The 23,393-nt window shown below is 36.0% G+C and overlaps 1 protein-coding gene across 2 annotated transcripts; it reads right to left on the bottom strand.

Moving 5' to 3' along the window:
- Window positions 1-426: 426 nt before the first annotated feature.
- LOC141312727 (beta-parvin-like) lies at window positions 427-22,846 on the bottom strand. Of its 2 annotated transcripts, none has more exons than XM_073832606.1 (13): window positions 22,127-22,846; window positions 10,043-10,132; window positions 6,731-6,801; window positions 6,039-6,141; window positions 5,796-5,936; window positions 5,587-5,702; window positions 5,452-5,513; window positions 5,308-5,327; window positions 4,887-4,948; window positions 4,735-4,803; window positions 4,557-4,658; window positions 1,079-1,151; window positions 427-817 (listed from the first exon to the last, which is right to left on the bottom strand). In XM_073832606.1, exons 1-13 carry the CDS (start codon window positions 22,236-22,238, stop codon window positions 741-743), a joined length of 1,098 nt encoding a protein of 365 aa, XP_073688707.1. In that variant the 5' UTR covers window positions 22,239-22,846; the 3' UTR covers window positions 427-740. The 2 variants fall into 2 exon arrangements, with proteins under 2 accessions (XP_073688707.1, XP_073688708.1); XM_073832607.1 differs by lacking the exon at window positions 22,127-22,846 and adding an exon at window positions 13,345-13,479.
- Between the last annotated feature and the right edge of the window lie 547 nt (window positions 22,847-23,393).

Below are 23,393 nucleotides of genomic sequence, written 5' to 3'. Positions count from 1 at the left end.
CTAGCATCGCTTTATTGATTGGAAGGACATTGCTTGGGTCTTCAGACTGTCTGTTATTTAATATATACTTTATATACAACTTTTAATATATTATCAACAGTAAGTGTGTGAGCAATACTAATAGCGATGCTTCATGAAGCAAACAGCCCTAAATAAATAAAAGGTACAGTGAAGGTCTGTCATAATGAATCACACCCACAAATGAATCTTTAAACTCGCGTGAGACACATGAAGGTGAAATATTTATATGGACCAAGGTTTTAAGCATGAATAATTCTGTGTATGCAGACGTGATACTTAACTGCTTATTTTGATCAAAAAAACCTCTACAAATGTATTTTTTGAGACCATCAAGACTCTCTGTTCAAATACAGAGTCAAAATGTCAAAATTATTTCAGTCCAGCATGTAGAAAGTACTTGTTTATTTGAAATAATTACAGCATTTCCATGAGAATAAAATACACAGTGCATTCCAGGACAAAAAGTCACTCCGGTGTAGTGCTTAAAGCAGTGGCAGGTCTCGTTTGCGTAAGTCAAATGCGAGAAAAATTAAATATTTTAATGAGCTGCTACACTGACGCATCATTAAGGCTGAATACATTCGATTCTGGGCAAAAATAAGCCAAATAATACAAAATATTCCATTCTTACGTAGAAAAGGAACACCAGAGGGGTGTGCGCATGTGTGAGCGCAGAAGCCCTGTCAGTGAGGCATGTAGCAACTTTCCTTGGATCAGTGTTATTCTGAGTTCTTGTAGTTGGTGAAAAGGTTGTAAAGCACCCTGAGTGTTGACTTCAAATTCAAGTTCACCACATCTGCAAGACACAAACAACAGAATCGCTGTTAAACAGACAGAGGTTTGAATGTGTTAACTGTCATTGTGAAGGAACACAGTATGTTTAGTTAGAGTTAAAAGGGGAGTACAGTATGCTGCATCAGTTGAGGAACATCTCCATCTAGTGGATAATGTGGGTAAGAATGTGAACAGGTGCAGACAATGAGTTGGTCTGTTATGATGTCTGAAGGTTGTGTACATAATGCTGACGTAACATTGCTGGCACTGATTTTTCTAGTACCTTCTGGTCGCGCTTTGGGCTTCTGTAATCCACCATCTTGCATGAGCTCAAAAGCAAATGAGACATTATGCACCTACAAGACAGAAAAACACTCTAGCAGTCCTTTCTATAACAATTAGTACAAAATCTGTTCAAAATGCCAAAAAACAGATCCCATAATCAGACTATAGACTATAGAAGTCCACTGCAGACCACATCAGATTCTATGAGACTTCACAAGTTCACATAAGACCACTTGCCTCTGATATGTTTTGATGTGGACTTCTTTAGTCTAACGGTCTGATATGGTGTGATGTGGTTTGCAGTTTTAATAAGGCATTTGAAAACAAACTAGACCTCATCAAACCTCATCAGACCCTCCCAGACTTAATGAATTTACGTTAGACTCAAGTCCACATTATACCATATCAGCAAATCCACATCAAGCCATATCAGATTTAATAAATGCTAATCATTTGATGTGGACTTTAGTCTAATGTGATCTCATATGGTGTGATGTGGTTTGATGTAATCTGATGTGGATTCATAAAGTCTGACATTTGTAAACAAACCAGACCTCATCAAACCACATCAGACCCAGCCAGACTTAATGATTTCATATTAGACTCAAGTCCACATCAGACCATATCAGCAAATCCATATCAAATTTAATAAATACTAATCATTTGATGTGGACTTGTTTAGTCTAATGTGATCTCATATGTGACCCTGGACCACAAAACCAGTCATAAGGTTAAATTTTACAAAACTGAGATATATACATCATATGAAAGCTCAATAAATAAGCTTTCTATTGATGTATGGTTTGTTAGGATAGGACAATATTTGGCCGAGATACATCTATTTGAAAATCTGAAATCTAATGGTGCAAAAAAATCAAAATACTGAGAAAATCACCTTTAAAGTTGTCCAAATTAAGTTCTTAGCAATGCATATTACTAATCAAAAATTACATTTTGATAGGTTTACAGTAGGAATTTTACAAAAAATCTTCATGGAACATGATCTTTACTTAATTTCCTAATGATTTTTGACATAAAAGAAAAATCAATAATTTTGACCCATACAATGTATTTTTGGCTATTGCTACAAATATACCCCTGCGACTTAAGACTGGTTTTGTGGTCCAGGGTCACATATGGTGTGATGTGGTTTGATGTAGTCTGATGTAGATTCATAAAGTCTGACAGGGTATGATGCCGTTTTAATGAGGCATTTGAAAACAAACCAGACCTCATCAAACCACATTAAACCCTGTCAGACTTAATGATTTCACATTAGACTCAAGTCCACATCAGACCATATCAGACTTCATAAATACTATTCATGGTCCGATATGGTCTAAACAGTATTCATGAAGTCTGATTGGTTCTGATAAGGTCTAGTGTGTTGTTGTTTGATGTAGTCTGATGTGGATTCATAAGTTCTGACAAGGTCTGATGCAGTTTTAATGAGGTATTTACAAACAAACCAGATTTCGTCAAACCACATAAGACCCTGTCAGACTAAATGATTTCACATTAGACTCAAGTCCACATCAGACCATATCAGACTTCATAAATACTATTCATCTGATGCGAACTTGTTGAGATTGATGTGGTCCGACATGGTCTGAACAGTATTCGTGAAGTCTGATTGGTTCTGATAAGGTCTGATGCAGTTTTAATTAGGTATTTACAAACCAGACTTCATTAAACCACATAAGACCCTGTCAGACTTAAAGATTTCACTTCAGAACATACCAGCAAGTCTACATAAAATTATATCAGACTTCATAAATACTAATTGTTTGATGTGGACTTTTTATCCTAATATGGTCTGATCTGTTGTGATGTGGTTTGATGTTGTCTGATGTGGATTCATAAAGTCTGACAGGGTATGATGCAGTTTTAAGGAGGCATTTGAAAACAAACCAGACCTTATCAAACCACATCAGATCCATTCAGACTTAGTGAATTCACATTAGACTCAAGTCCACATCAGACCATATCAAGTCTACAAATTACAAAGTCTCTCAAAGTCTCAAATTACATTAAACTCAATCAGACTTTATAAATACAATTCGTCTAAAGTGAACTCAATTAGATTAATGTGGTCTAATATGGTTTAAACAATATTCATAAAATCTGATAAGTTCTGATAAGGTGTGATGTGGTTTAGCATGTTGTTGTTTGATGCAGTCTGATGTGGATTCATAAAGTCTGACAGGGTATGGTGCAGTTTTAATTAGGCATTTGAAAAACAAACTCATCAAACCACATCAGACCATGTCAAACTTAATGATTTCACATTAGACAAGTCCACATCAGACTTCATAAATACTAATTGTTTAATGTGGACTTGTTTAGTCTAATGTGGTCTGATATGCTGTGATGTGGTTTGATATAGTCTGATGTGGATTCATAAAGTCTGACAGGGTCTGATGCAGTTTTAATGAGGTATTTGAATACAAACCAGACCTCATCAAAGCAAATCAGACCCTGTTAAATAATTATTTCACATTAGACACAAGTCCACATTGGACCATATCAGCAAGTCCATATTAAACCATATCAGACTTCAGAAATACTATTAGTCTGATGTGGACACATTGAGATTGATGTGGTATGATATGGTGTGATGTCATCTAAAGAGTATTAAAGAAATCTGATAAGGTCTGATATGGTGTGTTTTGGTCTGATGTGGACTCATAAAGTCTAGACAAGGTCTGATGCAGTTTGATGAGTTACTTAATACAAATCAGACCTAATCATACTGCATCAGACCATAAGGTCTGAAAAGCATTTGTGAAGTCTGACAGGGCCTGAGGCAATTTAATTATATATTTAAAAACAAATCAGACCTCATCAGACACTGTCAGAATCAATGAGTCAGAATCCACATTAGACTCAACAAGACCACATCAAACCATATCAGACCAAATCAAACCTCAAAGATAATATATGTCTACTGTGGACTTGTTTAAAACCGATGTGGTCTGAGTTTGATGTCATCTGAAGAGTATTCATAAATCTGATATGGTTTGATGTGGACTTGTTGAGTCTGATGTGGTCTGATATGGTTTGATGTCAGCTAAAAGGTATTAACGAAATCCAAAAAGGTCTGATATGGTTTGATGTGGACTTTTTGAGACTGATGTGGTCCTATATGGTGTGATTTGGTCTGATGTAGGCTGATGCTAAGTATTCATGAAGTCTGATTGGTTCTGACAAGGTCTGATGTGGTCTACTATGATGTTGTTTAATGTAGTATATATAGTATAAGTCCACATTAGACTCAACAAGTCCACATCAAACCATATCAGACCAAATCAAACCAGGGTCTGATGTGGTCTAATGAGGTATTCAATGAATACAAATTAGACCCTGAGTCTAATAATGCTCCATTAGACTTCATTCGACCCCAACAAAACAAATCAGTCCTCTTTAGACCACATCAGACCTCACCAGTCCACATTAGACCACCCTGGCAGACTTACCTTCTGTTCAAAGCTTTCTGGCGTGAGGTAGAAATTGTACAGCGGCACAAAGTAATTTTCCAACAATCCCATCAGCAACACCAGATAAACACCATCTGCAAACTTCACACACACATGAGGAGGTTTTTGAGCGGTTGATCTACAGACCTGTATGAGATTTAACAGATAATATTTATACCTGTGATTCCAGCTCTGTCACCTCCAGGTTCAGTTTGTTCAAGTGTTTATTCACAAATGTGATCAGCGACTGAAAAAAAAAAACAGATTGAAGGTTAATTTTGAATAATCAGCTGCACAGAAGTTCTTGTCCTGTCCAAAACCGGTTCTTACCGTTTTCACAACATTCAGTTTGTCAGGTGCGTGATCCAGTAATGTGTCAAAAGCATCACGCTCTGCAAATGACATTAAAAGAAACTGTTTTTGGACCATTTTTTTCTGGATGAATAAAAATAAAAAACATCAAACCATCATAATACACTTGTGGAAAGCCAGATAAAACCAACTCCCACTATTCACTGGATTTATAGGTTCCACTTGAATAAAACAGGCCATTTTGTACATATAGCTGGTCTAGATGGTTGATTAGCTGGACTACACAAGTTTAAATCTGTTAGACCACCTTGATCAAGCAGATGGCTGGTGGTAAACGACCTTGGACCAGCAATGAACCAGCTACAATGACCTGGACCATATTGAACCTTTAAAGGAAAAATTATAGCATGTTTGAGAAAATGTGTGTGAAAATACTGACCTGATCTTCCAATCATCATTCTGTTGGAAACAGAAAAACACAAAGTCAGCATTAGATTCACAGAGACACATTCAAATACAAAATGATACTTTTCTCTGTAATAACCATCTTTCGCCACTAGATGCCTCTATTGGAGCTTCTTACTCTGTTGTGGTACTTGTGAGTTGTTTGGTCACATGAGTTGTCTGCAGGATTCCCTCTTTTTTCTGAAACAAACACAAACCTCTGTAATTAAGAAGAAGGCATTTGATATAAAGTTCAATGGCACACTCGACGTACCTTGACCACAATCACCTTGACGGACACATGTTCAGGTAAGCGGATGGGAGCCGCGTAGTAGATGGCCAGTGCCAGCAGCAGGTACACGATGGAAACCAGGTTCTTAGAGTGAATTGCTGAGGATAAGAGAGACATAGTATCAACAATAGCATCCATTCTTATTTTTGGGTGAACTGTCCCTTTAAATGCGAGTGTGTTTCAGTGCTCACAGTCGACGCTCCACTCTGTGTTCCATTCCAGCGGTCTGAGAACTCCATTAACAGCTTCTAGAACCGTCTGCAGTTTCTGCTTCTGTCCGATCTCTGACTGCGTCACCTCCGCCACGTTAAGCTTATGACCCGACAGCTTCTCTGAAGGAGACGGCACACAGAACATCCTCAATACTACACTGGAAATACCACAGGAAAAGACCAAAACAGATGATGAACAAAATTCCTGCGTTTTTGTCTTACCAAACAGTTTCTGCAGCACCTGTCCATCATACAGATCTTCCTCAAGATCCTTCACGATGATTCGGTCCTCCTCCAGTTCACTGTTGATCCAGTCAATGAGAACCTGAGAGGAAGAGTTTGTATCATAGAAAAAGTGTAAGTGACAGAATGGTAGTTATGCAAAACGGGCGTGGTTTATGGGGCCATATGTTCAATCTAATTGGTCAAGAGTGATAAGTTTTTGTTTCCGTTATTTTAGAATCTAGGCAGTGTTGCTATTGTTAACTAAAACTTTTAAAATTGAAATGAAATTAAACTGAAATAAAATAAAATAAAATATAATACCACAAAACCAGTCTTAAGTAGCACTTATATTTGTAGCAATAGCCAAAAATACATTGTATGGGTCAAGATTATTGATTTTTCTTTTATGCCAAAAATAATTAGGATATTAAGTGAAGATCATGTTCCATGAAGATATTTTGTACATTTCCTATCGTAAATATATCCAAACTTAATTTTTGATTAGTAATATGCATTGCTAAGAACTTCATTTGGACAAATTTAAAGGCGATTTTCTCAATATTCCAGATTTTTAAATAGCTGTATCTTGGCCAAATACTGTCCTGTCCTAACAAACCATACATTATGCAATCCTACATACCCACAATGAAAAGCTTATTTATTCAGCTTTCAGAAAAGGTGTTTTCTACCTTCTGGAGGTCTTTAAAATTGAGGTCTTCTCTGGACGTGGGGTCTAGAATGGTCCTCTCTGCATTTTCCTCTGCAAAAATCAAGGAAGAAAACAAGAAACTCTTCAAAACTTTTAATAAGTTCAGACAATTTTTAAAGACATTTATGCTATAAATGTCTTGGGTGTGTGTGCATTTCGCCAGCTGTCTGACTCAGAAATCAGGGTTTGTAAGAGACATGGAAGAAACGAGAAGTGTCACCCACACCCAACACCACCACAGCAAAAAAAGTTTAAGAGTTCTTAGTAATGCATTGCCTAAGATGTTTCTCTTTAAAATCTTAACTAGGAGAATAAAAACAGACAAAATTGAACATTTGCTGGAAATGTACTTTCCCTCAGGTCATTAAAGATTTAGATGGAATGAGATATTTAACATTAAGATGAATGGGTGCCATCAGAATGAGAGTCCAAACATTTGATGAAAACATCACAATAATCCGCAAATAATCCACAACACTCCAGTCCAAAAAACTGCATGTTTGTACGAAACAAATCAATTATTAATGTTATTAACTTTAAATACCTGTTTCCAGCTAAACACAAGTCCTCGGTCTATAATATTGCTTTCTCAATTGAAAAAGTCAAATTATCTGAATAAAAAGAGAAATCTGCATTGTCTAAAACAGTTCAAAATAAATATTGTAATGGATTTTGATGTGAAAAGACATCAGAGGATGGACTTTTTTTACGCTGGAGGAAGCATTATTATGGACACATACACTGTTGTCCTAAAGTTGGGGATCAGTAAGATTTTAATGGTTTTTAAAGACGTTTCTTATGCTGCATTTATTTGATCAAAAATACAGAAAAAAATGTAATACTGTGAAATATTATTCAAATTTGAAATAACTGTTTTCTATGTGAATATATTTTAAAATGTAATTTATTCCTGTGATACAAAGCTAAATTCTCCGCATTATTACTCCAATTTTCATTGTCACATGATCCTTCAGAAATCATTCTAATATGCTGATTCATTATCAATGTTGAAAACAGTTGCGCTGCTTAATATTTTTTGGAACCTGTGATACTTTTTCAGGATTCTTTAATCAATAAAAGGTTCAAAAGAGCAGTACTTATTTAAAATAGAAAGGTTTTCTAACAATATACACTACCGTTCAAAAAGAATGGGGTCAGTAAATTTCTATTCTTTCTTTTATTTGAGAGGAATTAATCGTTTTATTTACCAACGATGTGTTATATTAATAATAAGTGATAGCATAGATTTCCATTGTTAGAAAAGATTTATATTTTGAATAAATGCTGTTTTTTAACTTGTTTTTCATCAAAGAATCCTGAAAAAAAAGAGAATCACAGGTTCCAAAAAATATATATGGCAGCACAAATGTTTCCAACATTGATAATTCTAAAAATTCTAAAAATAAGGATCATTTGGCCCTTAAGACTGGAGTAACAGCTGATGAAAATTCAGGAATAAATTATATTTTAAAGCATATTAAAATAAAAAAACATTATTTTATATTGTAATAACATTTTGCAATATTACAGTTTTTGCAGTATTTTACAAATAAAAGCAGCCTTGATGAGCATAAGAGACTTTTAAAAAAAACACTATAATCATACTGATCCCAAACTTTTGAGCTGCACTGTATTTTGGCCAGAAGTGACAGTTTAAAGTTAAAAAGCCTGAATGATGGATTTGTTTCTTACAAACATGCATCTTTTCATTTCACAAGATGTTCATTTTTAAACTGGTGCAGTGTGGATAACTTGTGGATTATTGTGATGTTTTTATCAACTGTTTGGACTTTCATTCTGACGGCACCCATTCACTTCAGAGTATCCATTTTGAGCTCTTTAAATCTCTTCTGATGAAAAACTCATCCACATCTTGGATGGCCTGAGGGTGAGAACATTTTCAGCATATTTTCATTTTTGGGTGAACTATTCCTTTAACACAATTTGTAACACCTTGTGATTTTTAAAGCTTTTACTTGCCTTGAAAAAGGTCAAAAGTGTCGAAATGGGATTGCAGAGTTTGTTGGAGACATTAAACGGCCGAACTCATCCACTCTTAAAAATAAAGGTGCTTCAAAAGGTTCTTCACAGCGATGCCATAGAAGAACCATTTTTGGTTCCACAAAGAACCATTCAGTCAAAGGTTCTTTAAAGAACCATCTCTTTCTTACCTTTTTATAATCTGAAGAACCTTCTTTCACCACAAAGAACCTTTTGTGAAACAGAAAGGTTCTTCAGATGTTAAAGGTTCTTTATGGAACCATTTAGACAAAAAAGTTCTTCTATGGCATCGTGAAGCACCTTTATTTTTAAGAATGTAGTCACAGCCTTGTTGTGTTTATAATCTTGCCCTTGCAAACTACTCTAACTAAAACTACAGTGAATTTTTTTTAAATAAAGACAAGGGTTGCAAGTAGCTTAATGATGGTGATGCTAAAGTCATGTGACCATGGTGTAACTTGTTTATAGCCTATGGTTACTTTTTACATCTCCTGATTGCATTTAGGCTTCAGAATTCATAGAAGTTGAAAGCGAAAGTGAAAGTTCATATATCAAAAGTTTGAAATCATAAACTTTTGTGAGCTTATCTAAAACTAATATTTTAGTTTTCAAAAAAGAGTACAGGGAAATAGAATAGCAATCTTATGTGGTTAGTTTTGGTATCAAACTACATATTTTGCAGTCACCGTTATGGAGATTGATCATAAACACAGCTAAAAAGCTTCCTACCTTCACAAAACTAATATCTACCACAGTTTTATCACAGGTAGAATGCAAAATGTTTCAATACAAGCATTTCAGTCAAATAGAATTTATGCAATATTTCAAACTTTTAACCCACGGAAGAAAATCAACCCGCCGCAACAGTTTAAAATCAGCCCAATTCCGTGGAAAAAATGCGGATTTGGCAACCCTACATCCAACACGAGCATCCAAAGCCATTAAAATCCTCCGCATATTGATAGCGACTAAAATTGTATTCAATATTAGAATGTTCGCAGGAGAGGAATGAAGAAAACAGTCCCGCTCAAGGCTTTAATACAAAAACGCACACAATAAATGGCAACTGTAGGAAGCAAAAGCCATTTTAGGCGGACCCATTTTTAAGTCCAAAAACAGGACATGTCCGGGGAAAAGAGAACCCTATGGTCAACCCCATCTAAAAGCCAATTTAGTGAGTGATGCTCACTACAAATATACAGCATCTCTGCAGCCCTTTATACTCAGTGACCTCTAGTTGCAGAGTGAGAAGTTACATTGCTTTAATGTATGAGAAGAAGCTGAACATTACCAAGCAACGTGTCCTCAGGGAGCAGCTCCGGGCTGCCATACTGGAGGGGGGCGTTGATGGCGTTCTTACCCTCTTCCTGAAGGTCACTCACTGTGAAGACAAAAGAAGATGACTAAAGCATATTTTCTGGGACATGTACCATACTATTGAAGTAGCTTGGAATATCATAATAATTGAGTACCATAGTGCAAAGTAAGGGTTCTTCATGTCTAGTCAGGTAAATATCTGTGATAAGCAGAGCGACTAATATCACATAACTCGCTGCTATTGCTAAATCAATACGAGGAGCTCACTGCCATTTCAATTAACTGATTAGCCTGCGGTGATTAATCAGCTGGTTCATGAGTGACTCTCTCTCTCTCTTCCTCTGTCGGTTTATTGCAGTTAATTATAATATGACTTGACGTCTTATTCTAAAGAAAAAAGCCTTAGTTTAGTGTACTTCCTCTTAGACGCAAACAGCCGTCAGGGTCAAATCCAAACAGAGTTCCTCCTGTATGCTCCACACCCACACCAACACATACAGAGTCAGCAATGTTCTGATTGAGGGATGTTTTTTTTTTAAAGAAAGACTGCTGTTGGATGCACTAAAGTGATTAAAAGTGACAGTAAAGACATTTGTAATGTTGCAAACGATTTCTTTTGAACTTGGTTCTTGAGCAGCAAATCCACATGTTAGAATGATTTCTGAAGGATCGTGTGACACTGAAGACTGGAGTAATGATGCTGAAAATGCAACTTTACATAAATAAATATGAGTATTTTAATGCCAGAACTAGACCAATCTGGATCCAATAAAGCATCTTTCTCCATTAACAGCCATGTATTCTGATATTACAATTATAAGAAAGCTACATAATATAGTGCTTATATTTCATTACATTATAGTAATTGTTTTTACCACTATAAAATTACTTTTAGAGTGTAAAGTGTATTTGTATTCTTCTTTTAACATCACAAATAAAAAATATTAAGCTGAATTCAAATCACGTACTGCACTTACAGGAAGTCCAGCAATAGCTAAAAAAATATATTTAGGGAATTTATTTTAGTACGAGTTTTATTGCGAGTTTTATATCTCGCAATTCTTACTTTTTTTCTCGAAAATGTGAGATAAACTCGCTATTTGCGAGTTATAAAGTCCAGTTCTTAGGAGAATAGAAAGACTTATGTTCATTATTGCGAGTTTATATCACACAATTCTGACTTAATTTCTCAGACTTGCACGTTTATATTACAATTCTGACTTTATTTCTCAGAATTGTGTTTATATCTTGCAATTCTGACTTTTTAACTCACAAGTGCAAGTTTATATCAAAGTCAAAGTCAACTTTATTATGCAATTTGACTTTGCAATTATGACTTTATTTCTCAGAATTGTGAGTTTATATAGCAATTCTGAATTTATTTCTTAGAACTGTGAGTATATATTGCAATTCTGACTTTATAACTCACGTTCGCTATTTGTTACCAGAGCTTACACTATGCCTACATCCTGTGTCATCCGCTGAAACATTAGTGGAAGCTAGTGATAACCGTTTATTAAGATTTAAATAAGGATATTTCTCTTATACAAATGTATCGATACGCTTCCGAAGGCCTTTGTGGAGCACTTTTTATGATGAATGGATGCACTTTTTTGGACTTCAAAATCTCAACACCCATTCACTGCCATTATAAAGCTTAGAAGAGTCAGGATATTTTTTATAGAGGTCTGATTCCCTGGTTGAGAATGAGTAAATCATGGCCTAATTTTCATTTTTGGGTTAGCTATTCCTTTAATAGGTGTTTGGTTACAAACATTCCTTAAAATATCCGTTTCTGTTCAGCCGAAGAAAGAAATTCGAACAGGTAGAAATTCGAACAGGTTCATATTTGGTGAATTATTCACCCAAAAATAAAAAAGTCAAGTTTATCTGCTTACCCCCAGGGAATCCAAGATGTAGGTGACTTTGTTTCTTCAGTAGAACACAAACGAAGATTTTTAACTCAAGAGAATCAAAAAAAACATACACAGACAAAACCAAATTAAACCCTGCGGCTTGTGACGATTCATTAAGGTCTTAACACACAACATATTCGCTCTATGCAAGAAACTGAACAGTATTTATATAATTTCTTACCTCTGATCCACCACAACGATCGTATACACGTGACAGATCGCTTCATGTCCACTATGCCAGAGCACACTCACCGGATGTTGTGAACGCACACAGGACATTTGGACGCTGCAGTTAAAACTACGGTATATAAATACTGTTCAGTTTCTTGCACAGACTGATTGTTTCATGTGTTAAGACCTTATTGTATCTTCACGAGCCACAGGGTTTAATTTGGTTTCGTCTATGTGTATTTTTTTGACTCTCAAAGCCATGGATCCCATTGACTGCCATTATTTGACTGACAAACTGCAACAGTTTGAGGTAAAAAAAATCTTTATTTGTGTTCTACTGAAGAAACAAAGTCACCTACATCTTGGATGCCCTGGGGTAAGCAAAAAAACCATCAAATTTTCATTTTTGGGTGACCTATCCCTTTGGGAAAAATGGGAATACTAACAAATCACTTTTTTCTTGCTGTCAACTGTACATCCCTCAAAATGTTTTGTCATCAGCCCCCCATGTAAGCGGAGACTAGCTCATATAAACATTTAAGGTCCAGAGGGACAGTTTCACACTGACAGTTCTTCATCCACCCTGCAGATCTGCATAAAGCATGCTGCATCTCGCGCCCAATCTGCACTTCCTGCGAGATTCGGCTTCTGCTTTTCATCATAATTGTGCATTTCCCTTGAAACAAGCAGCATGCCTCATTTTTTTTAGGATTACAGTTCCGTCCCATGTTTCACATACAGAAAAATGTCCCCTCGAAACAGAAACCATTTATAGTAATCAATACTAATATTCTGTACCTAATTCTACACCATAAGAAATACTACTGTATATATACGTGTGTGTGGGTATATATATATATATATATATATATATATATATATATACACACACAGACACACACACCAATCGAACAGCTATGTACTAACCACTAACCATACAGTAGTAAACGTGTACCAAACAGCCATGCTATCAAAACTATTGAAACTATCAAAACACATACCTTATAGAAAAAATACTATAATATTTACATTAATAATAATGTTTCAGCATACGATCGCAAAAGCATGTCTATTCATGAATAATTAAATTTTATATTAAATATTAACAATCTAACGTGGTAACGTACATCTGCATTAATTTAATTAAGATCTAATAAATTGCTGCACCATAAAACAGCCCAAAGTCTACCTTGCTTTCTTTTTTTCGTTCCACACAGTAGACCAGCCATGTCCCGTTAAACAGCGCTGAATCCCGCTAATGTCCTGCAGTGAGTCTCGGTGGCGAGTGCAAGTGTGTTTGTGTGTGTGTGTGTGTGTGTGTGTGTGTGAAGGAGGCCGCCAGTGTGGCTACAGCAGTCGCACCCGCGTCATCACTTGTTATTTCTGTCCCTTTGAAACCCCCCACCCTCACTGCTCCTGTTTCAATGAAGACGAGAGGCTGCTCTACACTCCGCTTTGATAGTGTCTTAAAGATGCAACACGTGACTGTATGATGAGCACACTATTTGAGGGACTATCCAGAATAACACTTGATGGAGAGATGATACACCTCTGCTTTTTTCAAAATTGTACATCTTTTTTTCCAACACACACACACAAATAATAATTAGACATTCAGGTTTTTCATGCAACACATGAAATATTAATCTTCAAAGTTTTCCAGAGCTTATGTGTTGTTAATTCTATTCTATTCTCCTACATTCAAGTTTTTCTGCAACACACTAAATTAAGGATCTTTGAAAATGTTCAGATTAAAAAAAAATTGGGTCTATGAATGTCTAATTTTCATGGCTCTTCAAAGATTTCCAGACCTTAAATGTCTGTAGTCTAATTGATTCTATTCTATTCTATTCTATTATGGGTTAGATATTCAAGTTTTTTTTTTTTTCAACACATGAAATCTTCATGGCTCTTTGAAGATTTCCATATCTTAAATGTCTGTTGCTGAACTGATTCTATTCTATTCTATTCTTTTATGGATTAGATATTCAAGTTTTCTGCAACACATGAAATCTTCATGGTTCTTCTGAGATTTCCAGATCTTAAATATATGTTGTCTAATTGTTTCTATTCTATTCTATTATGGATTAGATATTCAAGTTTTTTTTTTCAACACATGAAATCTTCATGGCACTTCTGAGATTTCCAGATCTTAAATGTTTGTTGTCTAATTGATTCTTTTCTATTCTATTCTATTATGAATTAGATATTCAAATTTTTCAGCAACACATTAAATCATCATGGCTCTTTGATGATTACCATATCTTAAATGTCATTTGTCTAATTGATTCTACTCTATTCTATTATGGATTAGATATTCAAATTTTTCTGCAAGGCACAAAATCTTCATGGCTCTTCAAAGATTTCCAGATCTTAAACGTCCATTGTCTAATTGAGTCTATTCTATTCATTTTATTGGATTAGATATTCAATTTTTTTCTGCAACAGATGAAATCATCATGGCTCTTTGGAGATTTCTGGATCTTAAATGTATGTTGTCTAATTAATTCTATTCTATTATATTCTATTATGGATAAGATATTAAAATTGTTCTGCACGGCATGAAATCTTCATGGCTTTTCAAAGATTTCCAGATCTTAAATGTCAGTTGTCTATTTGAGTCTATTCTAGAATAGAATAGAATAGAATAGAATCAAATAGACAACATACATTTAAGATCCGGAAATCTCCGAAGAGCCATGATGATTTAATGTGTTGCAGAAAAACTTATCATATCTAATCCATAATCTATTCTATTCTATTCTATTCTATTCTATTATGGATTAGATATTCAAGTTTTTCTGCAACACATGAAATCATCATGTCTCTACGGAGATTTCCGGATCCTAAATGTATGTTGTCTAATCTGATCTAATCTATTCTATTCTATTCGATTAGATATTCAAGTTTTTCTGAAACACATGAAATCTTCATGGATCCATCAAAATTTTCTAGATCTCAAATATGCGTTGTCTAATTCTATTCTATTCTTTTTATTCTATAATGGATTAGATGTTCAAGGTCACTGAGATATGTAGATTATTGAACCGTCTGTCTGACAAGAGCAATGTATGTGAAAAATTAACATAATAAAGTACTTAACTACTTCACTATAAGACAATACTTGTTGTCAGAATCAAACTATTATTATAGCTTTAGCAGAACAAAATAAATGCAAAAACATTTTTAGGAACAAAAAAACTATTAAAATAATTAATTTGAAATTTCAATACAATACAAATTTAAATGTAACTTTTTATCAGTATTATTTCTATGTAGACCAATAAAAAGGAAGTAGCATTGAATGGGCATATTCTATTCTATTCTGGATTAAATGTTATTTGTGGATCTTAGATGTGTGTTGTCTAATTACATATTTAAGATCACTGAGACATTTAGATTATTATTTGTGTTGTATAACAGTTTTGCAGTTCTGATGAATGAGGTCATTAATTTATTTTAATGGCAAGTCTTTTTCAGGAAGTCATCCATCTGCTTTCAAAGCTGATTTCTCACATTCAAATCAATTAGCAAAAAGCTGATCAGCGAGTGCAGTGGCTACACTGACACGACACAACAAACACTTCCCTGAGAAATCAATACACTCACTGCAGTGTGTGTGTGTGTGTGTGTGTGTGTGTGTGTGTGTCTGTAGGGCTTGGGGAAAGTTATTTATTACAAAGCCGACAAAAATAACAGTCCGGTCAGAGGAATGAAGCTGCTCTTAAATATAGCTGCACTTATTTGTGGGATCATTGAGATGCTGGAATGGGAAATGAATTGCCGGATGAGTAACACAGTTCAGATGTCAGAGAGAAGATGATTGTGTCATGTCAACCAAACTTCCTGCATTACACCCAGTCCTCCATATTAGACACTGTCTGTCATTAAACTAGAAAAAAATATGAAAACATTAATATATGTGAAAAAGAGCAATATATGTGAAAATTAACATAATAAAATCTGAAAAATGTAACTATTATTACAGCTTGAGCAGAAAACAAAAATGCATAAGCATTTTTGGGATTTTTTTTTTTAATTCAATTTTTTTTTTATTATTATTATTTCTATATAGACCAGTCAAATTTAGTGGCACTGAATGGAAACATGCAAATTGCAATGGCCACATGCAAATTTACTGGTGCAAATAATTTCTAAAAATAATAATTTTAAGTATAATCTGATAATGCTGAGCGATGATGCTAACCAACCAACTTATTATAAGAGAACAAAATACTTCTTAGGAAATAACATGATCATTTCAGATACATAAGCATACATTTCATCATAATTACTGTATAAACACTGCCATAGTTAAAAGGTATTTTAGGAAGCTACCCGTGATGACTACACTTCTGTTTTCTGATGAAAGCTATTTGTAACATACTGCACGTAGCTACACATCAACTCAGACAACACCTCACACTGTTGGGGATACTTTCCAGCGATATCGTATACTATTTGAACTGAACTGGATGATGATATCACTGAATTCATTGATGAACTGCATTTAACTGAAAATTGATTGTTTACAATAATGCGTTACTTACACACTATTGTTCTGTTTAAATACTGTGCAGTTGCTATGACACAATCTGTATTGTTAAAAGCGCTATATAAATAAAGGTGACTTGACCTCACAAATAGGGCTGCACGATATTGGGAAAATATGCGATATGCAATATTGGTGTTGAATATTGCGATAACGATATTTCTTGCGATATTACATTTCCCTAGAGAAATGCTTTAATAATTATTATTGTTATTATTATCTTTTTTTTTATAATCTTTTATATATGTAATGATCATGCTAAAATAAACAGGTAATAGATATTCTTCTGTCATCCAAATTAAATCTAATTCAGGCTAAAAAAAAAAAATTATGGCAAGGAAGTTGCAAAAATTTTGACTTTAAAACACTATGAATGACTTAAAACCTCGGCAGATATTCTGATTTCTGGTTTGCTGTTACCATAGACCTGCAAACACAAAATGACTTGCTTTCAAACATTACTTTTTATTTACATGTAAGAGCATCTTTTAAACTAAATATTTCCTTGCCTTGCCTGTTTTTTGTTTGTTTGTTTTTTTAAATAAAACATATTATTAAACAAAAATTTTATTAAAATTACTATTAAACTTCAAAAAGTTAAGAGCATCAAAAAAAATTAGGAGCACCCAATTTCTTTTTAGTAATGCACTGATCTTTATTCTTCATGGCTGATTCCAATTGCCAGGCAAATCAAATGGGCTGTTTCTGAAAGCCTCAAAATCAAATAAAATAAAAAATTACAGTATAAATAACAAAAAATAAATAAATAAATAAATGCAGCCATATTCAAAGTAGACTACTCTTTCAATATTCAAAGTGCTAATAGAGACCGAATTTTATTTTTTTAAGTATGATACAGAGTTATAGACAACTACACAACTTATTATAGCTCACATTCTAATAACAGCCTAGATATTTTATCTAGCCTAATAACTCTCTGCAATACTGATATCGCGTATACTAATATCGCGATAACGATAATTTTTCGATATATCATGCAGCCCTACTCACAAACACAGATAAACCTCACTGATGCTCAATGTACAAACATAGACAAGAGTGAAACTTACTGAGATCCATGTTCCTCAAAGCTCTGAACTTGTCTGATGACACTTAACTAATGAAGGCAGCAGCAGCCAGATCTGTCAGTATCACTTATACACAAACACAATAATATGTAAGTCAACATCCTGATGCACAAACACACACTCACACACATCCTCATATATAACAGAGGGTTTTCTGATATCAGCTTCTGCACAGCAGGGATGGGAAATGCTGCTGTCAATCATAACAACTACTACTTTCTTGAAGAAAACTAACTGCTCCTTCTAACAAAAGCCCTCTGCGTGGCGCTATAAATGATATGTTTACTCACATAAAACAACATCACTGCTTGACCAAAGTCAACCATCTGTTAGACACTTGACCAGAAAACAATCCAATTTTCCACAAATTTCTATCAAAAATGTACGACTGTGTTTCCTCCTAGAGTTTTCAGACTACATCTACTAATCAGCACAGGGTTGATTACAGGCCATGCAGCCAGGAAACCTTAGCAACCAGCCAAAACACCATAACAACCATCCAGAACAGTCTAGCAACCAACCCAAATACACTAGCAACACCCTAACAATCAGTTCCTGCAAGTCAGCAAGTGGCAAACACGAACGTTGTGTGTGTCAGTGGATTTTGTCTTGCAGAGGACTCGAACTTGAACGTGTGATTAAGGACTATTCAAGACAATTTCTTGGAAATCATGTAGCATGCAGCCAACAAGGTATTTGGCTTTATATTTGCATATTTTGATTTGTATTAAGTTAAGGTGGTTTTATATTTCATTGCTGTTTTCACAGTTGAGCACCTTAACAATCAGCATGAACACCCAGACAACACCCTAACAACCAGCCAGAACACCCAGACAACACCCTAACAACCAGCCAGAACACCCAGACAACACCCTAACAACCAGCCAGAACACCCAGACAACACCCTAACAACCAGCCAGAACACCCAGACAACACCCTAACAACCAGCCAGAACACCCAGACAACACCCTAACAACCAGCCAGAACACCCAGACAACATCCTAACAACCAGCCAGAACACCCAGACAACATCCTAACAACCAGCCAGAACACCCTAACAACCAGCCAGAACACCCAGACAACACCCTAACAACCAGCCAGAACACCCAGACAACACCCTAACAACCAGCCAGAACACCCTAACAACCAGCCAGAACACCCAGACAACACCCTAACAACCAGCCAGAACACCCAGACAACATCCTAACAACCAGCCAGAACACCCAGACAACATCCTAACAACCAGCCAGAACACCCAGACAACACCCTAACAACCAGCCAGAACACCCAGACAACACCCTAACAACCAGCCAGAACACTCCAGCAAACAACTAGAACATCCTAACACCATTTACAAAACTCTAGCAACATCCTAACAACCGTCCGGAACACCCTAACAACTATCCAAAACACCCATACAACACTTAACAACCATCCAAAACACCATAGCAAACAGCCCAAACGCCCTAACACAATAAAAAAAAAACTAGCAACATCTTAACACCATTCAACTTCCTAAAAAGCATGCAGAACACATAGTCAACACCTTTACAAGCAGCCACAACACCCAAGCAATCAGCCAAAAGACCCTATTAACACCTTAACGACCAGCCTTAACATCCATACAACACCTAACAACCAGCCAAAACACCCAGACAACACCCTAACAACCAGCCAGAACACCCAGACAACACCCTAACAACCAGCCAGAACACCCAGACAACACCCTAACAACCAGCCAGAACACCCAGACAACACCCTAACAACCAGCCAGAACACCCAGACAACATCCTAACAACCAGCCAGAACACCCAGACAACATCCTAACAACCAGCCAGAACACCCAGACAACACCCTAACAACCAGCCAGAACACCCAGCCAACATCCTAACAACCAGCCAGAACACTCCAGCAAACAGCTAGAACATCCTAACACCATTTACAAAACTCTAGCAACATCCTAACAACCATCCGGAACACCCTAACAACTATCCAAAACACCCATACAACATTTAACAACCATCCAGGACACCCAGGCAACACCCTAACAACCAGCCATAACACCATAGCAAACAGCCCAAACACCCTAACACAATAAAAAAAACTAGCAACATCTTAACACCATTCAACTTCCTAAAAAGCATGCAGAACACATCGTCAACATCTTTACAAGCAGCCACAACACCCAAGCAATCAGCCAAAAGACCCTATTAACACCTTAACGACCAGCCTTAACATCCATACAACACCTAACAACCATCCAGAACACACAGACAACACCTTAACTAAGTCATAACACCCTAGCAAACAGCCAGAACATCCTAACACCATTTAGAAAACCCTAGCGAAACCGTAGAAACACCCTTACATGCAACATCCTAAAAAACATGCAGAACATCAAAGCAACACCCTAACAACCAGCCACAACACTCCAACAACCAGTCAGAACACACAAGTAAACAACCAAACAAGCACACTATCAACACCCTAACAACCAGCCTGAACACCCAATCAACCAGCCAAAACACCCTAACACAATTTAAAAAAAAAAACTAGCAACACCCTAACAACATACAACTTCCTAAAAAGCATGCATAACACCTATCAATACTTTAACAACCAGCTTGAACATCCATACAATACCTAACAACCATCTGGAACACCCAGACAACACCTTAACTAAGTCATAATACCCTAGCAAACAGCCAAAACACCCTAACACCATTTGGAAAACCTTAGCAACACCCTAACAACCATCCAGAACACCCTGACACCATTTAGAAAACCCTATCAACAGCCTAACAACCAGCCAGAACATCCTAACACAATTTAGAAAACCCTAGAAACAACCTAACATGGGACATCCTAAAAACCATGCAGAACACCAAAGCAACACCCTAACAACCAGCCACAACACCAATACAACACCCTAACAACCAGTCAGAACACCCATATAATACCAACCATTCAGAACTCCCAGGCAACATCCTAACAACCAGAACACCTTAGCAAACAGCCCAAACACCCTAGAGCACCCTAAAATCCCAGCACCCATTTAAACACCATAGCAGCACCCTAACACCATTTAGAAAACCCTAGCAACTCTAACAACCAACCAGAACATCCTGACGCCATTTAGAAAACCCTAGGAACAGCCTAACAACCGTCCAGAACACCCTAACACCATTTAGAAAACCCTAGCAACACCCTAACAACCAACCAGAACACCCTGACACATTTAGAAAACCCTAGCAACAGCCTAACAACCAGCTGGAACGCCCTAGCGACCAGCCAAATACCCTAGCCATGCTCTAACAACCAGATCACTTTAGCAACTGGCCTGAAAAGCCCAGCAGAAATTTTAATAGCTTAGCAACGCCCCCTAGCAACACCTGGGAACCACTCAAAAGACTATATCAACCACTTAACAAAACTGTCACTTCAAACTATTTCCAAACTAGTAAAGTATTTAAAATACACAAGGTCAAAATATCCATCAGACTTTTTGAGCCAGTTTATTTTAGTTTATCAGGCCAGAATTTAAAGTTTCATGGCTGCTACAATAGCACTGAATGAACACTGAATGAACCTCTATAGATTCTTTGAAAGTTCCCAAAAAGGTCCTTACTGAACAAAGAGTCACTAAAGAGTCTTGAAGACATTGTGTCACTTCTATGTGAGTGTCTGGAGTTTACAACAACTGTTATGACACCCCAAGGATTCTGTTCCACAATGTGACACACACGCACACTTACACAAACACAGTTTACTGTGCAGCTGTTCACACAGATGGAGGGTGGAAGGGGTGAGTTTGATCTAAAACAGTACAAAATAAAATGCATAGATAGATGTTTAACTTTTAAGAGTTTGATACAATATACTGTCTGTAACTAAACATGACAAAGCAGTCCAGCTTTTATCTGAATAACCTTGAGCTCCTGACCTGGCTATTTCTGTCCCAGACAACACCACAACACAACAGTGTCAGCTTAAGTTATGTTGATATAAGAAGATTAAATGACAGTCTTTATAAAACTAAAACTATCACTGCACAGTTACTTAACACTATAGACCAGCAGAAATATAAAATATATATTATTTATATTAAATAATTTTTAAAATATATATTTTAGATAAATAATACAATTGGTTAAACATCCTGGAATGAAAGAAGCATTTTTATAAATCCGTATAGCATATTGATCAAGTGCAGCACCATGGACAGCGATAAAAAAAAAAAAATCAATAACAGCATCATGTCATGTGCTCATCTAATTATATAATTTTTCCTTTCTTTTGTTAACAGTTACAATAATCTCAAAAAGCGTTACCTTCTTTCAGCTTCTTTTTGCGAACTAACGTTCCTCCCAGTTTTCCCAGCAGCGACTCATCCTTCTTCATCTTGGCCGGCTGTCCGGACGGTTTGCTGGGATTCGCGGCCATCTGCTCCGCTGCAGCTTCAGTCACAGAAACGGAACACGTCAGAAGAATGGAAATTAGTATTGTCTAAAGAGGGCGCGGCGTAGTGGCCCGAACTGGCCTCTGATTGGTCAGGTATGACGTGCTAAAATAATTATTTTACTGTTTTAACTATATACTTTGTAATTTTCCATTTAATAGACATTACATTCACTCAGTGTCATTTATCATATATAAAAAAAAATGTTTAGACTGGTGCTAAGGATGGGCGGCGATGTCACGTGGTATACCTTACTTTTCTCAGCATAGACTAATCAGTTTAGTGGAAAGGGGCCGTTATCATTTTGTAGAGAATAATTCATTTATTATTATTTTTTTTACCGGTTATTAGTAAGAATTAATAGACATTAGTCAGGAAATGGCCATGTTTAATGCTTAAGATTAATGAAAACCATGCTGTGGGGGATTGTTCAATGAATTATGTTTTTAAACAACAGGTCTACAGCTCCGCTGCCTAAACTAAACGTACTTTCAGTAGACTAAACTTTAATGAAATAGTTTGAAAGTTGTAAAAATTACGTGATTAAGTACTTTTAAAAAGTACTAAAATTCATAATGGTGTCAAATATTAAGGTTAACGTTAATATACAATTATATGATAACACAAATATCACAAATAAGACAGAAATGCGGTTCTAAATTGAGGATTCTGGCCATTTAGCGCCCTCTAGTGGGTGTCAAATTTCCATCCCATAGGAAACCGTTATGAACTGGTAACATTTGCCACCCAGTGGGTTTGGAAAAGCATCACGTGCAATCTGCAACCATACGGGTCATGAATAATAACAGCAAACCACTGAAAATAGATGATAAAGTAGGTCAGTCTCTAATGCTGCTTTATAATTATTCAAGTCTAATGATAGCTAAAGAAAAAATGAGAAAATGTATCTCTGTACTCACCGTTTTCTCCGGGTGTGGTGAAGAATTTAACAGAAAGCAGCACAGATGTCGTGTAAAAGCATTAAAAAAGGAAGTATGAACAAATGGTCACTCCCGATGTATTCTGAGAGTCGGGCATAGTCATATCTGGAAAAGTGTTGTAACTTCTTGAGCCACACCCTTACTGTCAGTCACAGAAACAAACTAAACACACACAAGACAGCTATCCAACCAAGATGT

Source organism: Garra rufa, unplaced genomic scaffold (assembly GCF_049309525.1).
Source record: "Garra rufa unplaced genomic scaffold, GarRuf1.0 hap1_unplaced_004, whole genome shotgun sequence".
Taxonomy (NCBI): domain Eukaryota; kingdom Metazoa; phylum Chordata; class Actinopteri; order Cypriniformes; family Cyprinidae; genus Garra; species Garra rufa.
This window is presented reverse-complemented; position numbering and strand designations above follow the sequence as displayed.